Source organism: Zerene cesonia, unplaced genomic scaffold (genome assembly GCF_012273895.1).
Source record: "Zerene cesonia ecotype Mississippi unplaced genomic scaffold, Zerene_cesonia_1.1 Zces_u199, whole genome shotgun sequence".
In the NCBI taxonomy this organism is placed as follows: domain Eukaryota; kingdom Metazoa; phylum Arthropoda; class Insecta; order Lepidoptera; family Pieridae; genus Zerene; species Zerene cesonia.
The window spans coordinates 1-1,171 of NW_024045328.1; the positions used below are offsets into that span (position 1 = coordinate 1).

At 31.8% G+C, this 1,171-nt stretch overlaps 1 protein-coding gene across 1 annotated transcript; it reads left to right on the forward strand.

The window, feature by feature from the left end:
- The first annotated feature begins 6 nt into the window (after positions 1-6).
- On the forward strand, positions 7-1,165 carry LOC119839430 (protein PFC0760c-like). The gene is made up of 2 exons (XM_038365693.1): positions 7-814; positions 895-1,165. The coding sequence occupies exons 1-2, from the start codon at positions 559-561 to the stop codon at positions 993-995; spliced, it is 357 nt and encodes a 118-aa protein (XP_038221621.1). The 5' UTR covers positions 7-558; the 3' UTR covers positions 996-1,165.
- Positions 1,166-1,171: the final 6 nt, after the last annotated feature.

Below are 1,171 nucleotides of genomic sequence, written 5' to 3' on the forward strand. Positions count from 1 at the left end.
TTCCCCTATATTGCCAGACACATTAAAGATCTATTATAGGTGCGAGCGAACATGAAGAAGCAGACACGAAAATAATATACCATGCGTGTAATATCAACTATCCAGCGAATATAGTAATCCGAAGTGTTGATACAGACATTGTTGCTATAATGCTTGCTCATATGCACCACCTAAAAAATTATTCGTTTGTTTGGATGCTGACGGGAACTGGAAACAACTCAAGATACGTGGACCTTACAAAGATACACGCAGAATTAGGAGAATCTGTTTGTCAAAGTTTGCCTGGATTCCACGCAATAATAGGGTGCGATTATAATCCTGCATTATTTAGGAAAGGAAAATTGAAACCTTACAAACTATTGAAAAAATCTAATGAATTCCAGAAAGCTTTCCTTAAGTTCGGTGACAGTGAATTAATTGAAAATAAAGATGAACAAGAAAACGTCTTTAACATTATTCAAAGATTTATATGCGACCTATACAATGTTCATAATATCATTGATGTTGATGCGGCTAGACTTCAAATCTTCATAGATTCGTATACAGTATCTGATGTAAATGAAGCTTTTAATAGAAAAAAATTGCGAAATTTCGACGCTAGCAGTTTACCACCTTGTAAAAGTGAACTATTACAGCAATTTTTGCGAGCAAATTATATTTGTAGATATTTGGAACAATGCTCACCTACAAAATCCAACTTCTTATGGACCAGAAAATAATGGTTGGGTACTGGAAAATGACCAATACCATTTTAAATGGTTCGAAGGGGATCAGCTACCAAATTATGTCAGTGATTCTTTAAAAACTTCGTCAGGTATGTAATTATGATGTCAAATTATTATAGATACATTTGAAACTATTCGTAATTATGTTAACTTGGTTTTATTATTACAGAAAATGACGACGGAGAAGATACTGACGATGACCAATCCACAGAGAGAAGTAGCAGTGATGAGGATGATGAAGATATCGACGAGAACGATGAAAATAATTAAATATTTTTTTGAATTTAATAACAATAATACATGTTCAAAATATTATTTTTTTACTTTGTATACAGTGGCTATAATTATAATTAAACTCCTTTTTGTTTAATGTTTTACTATCACAATAACTATTCCCTCCTTACAGTATAAAAAATTGTTTGCAAAATTAAATATTTAAATGAAGC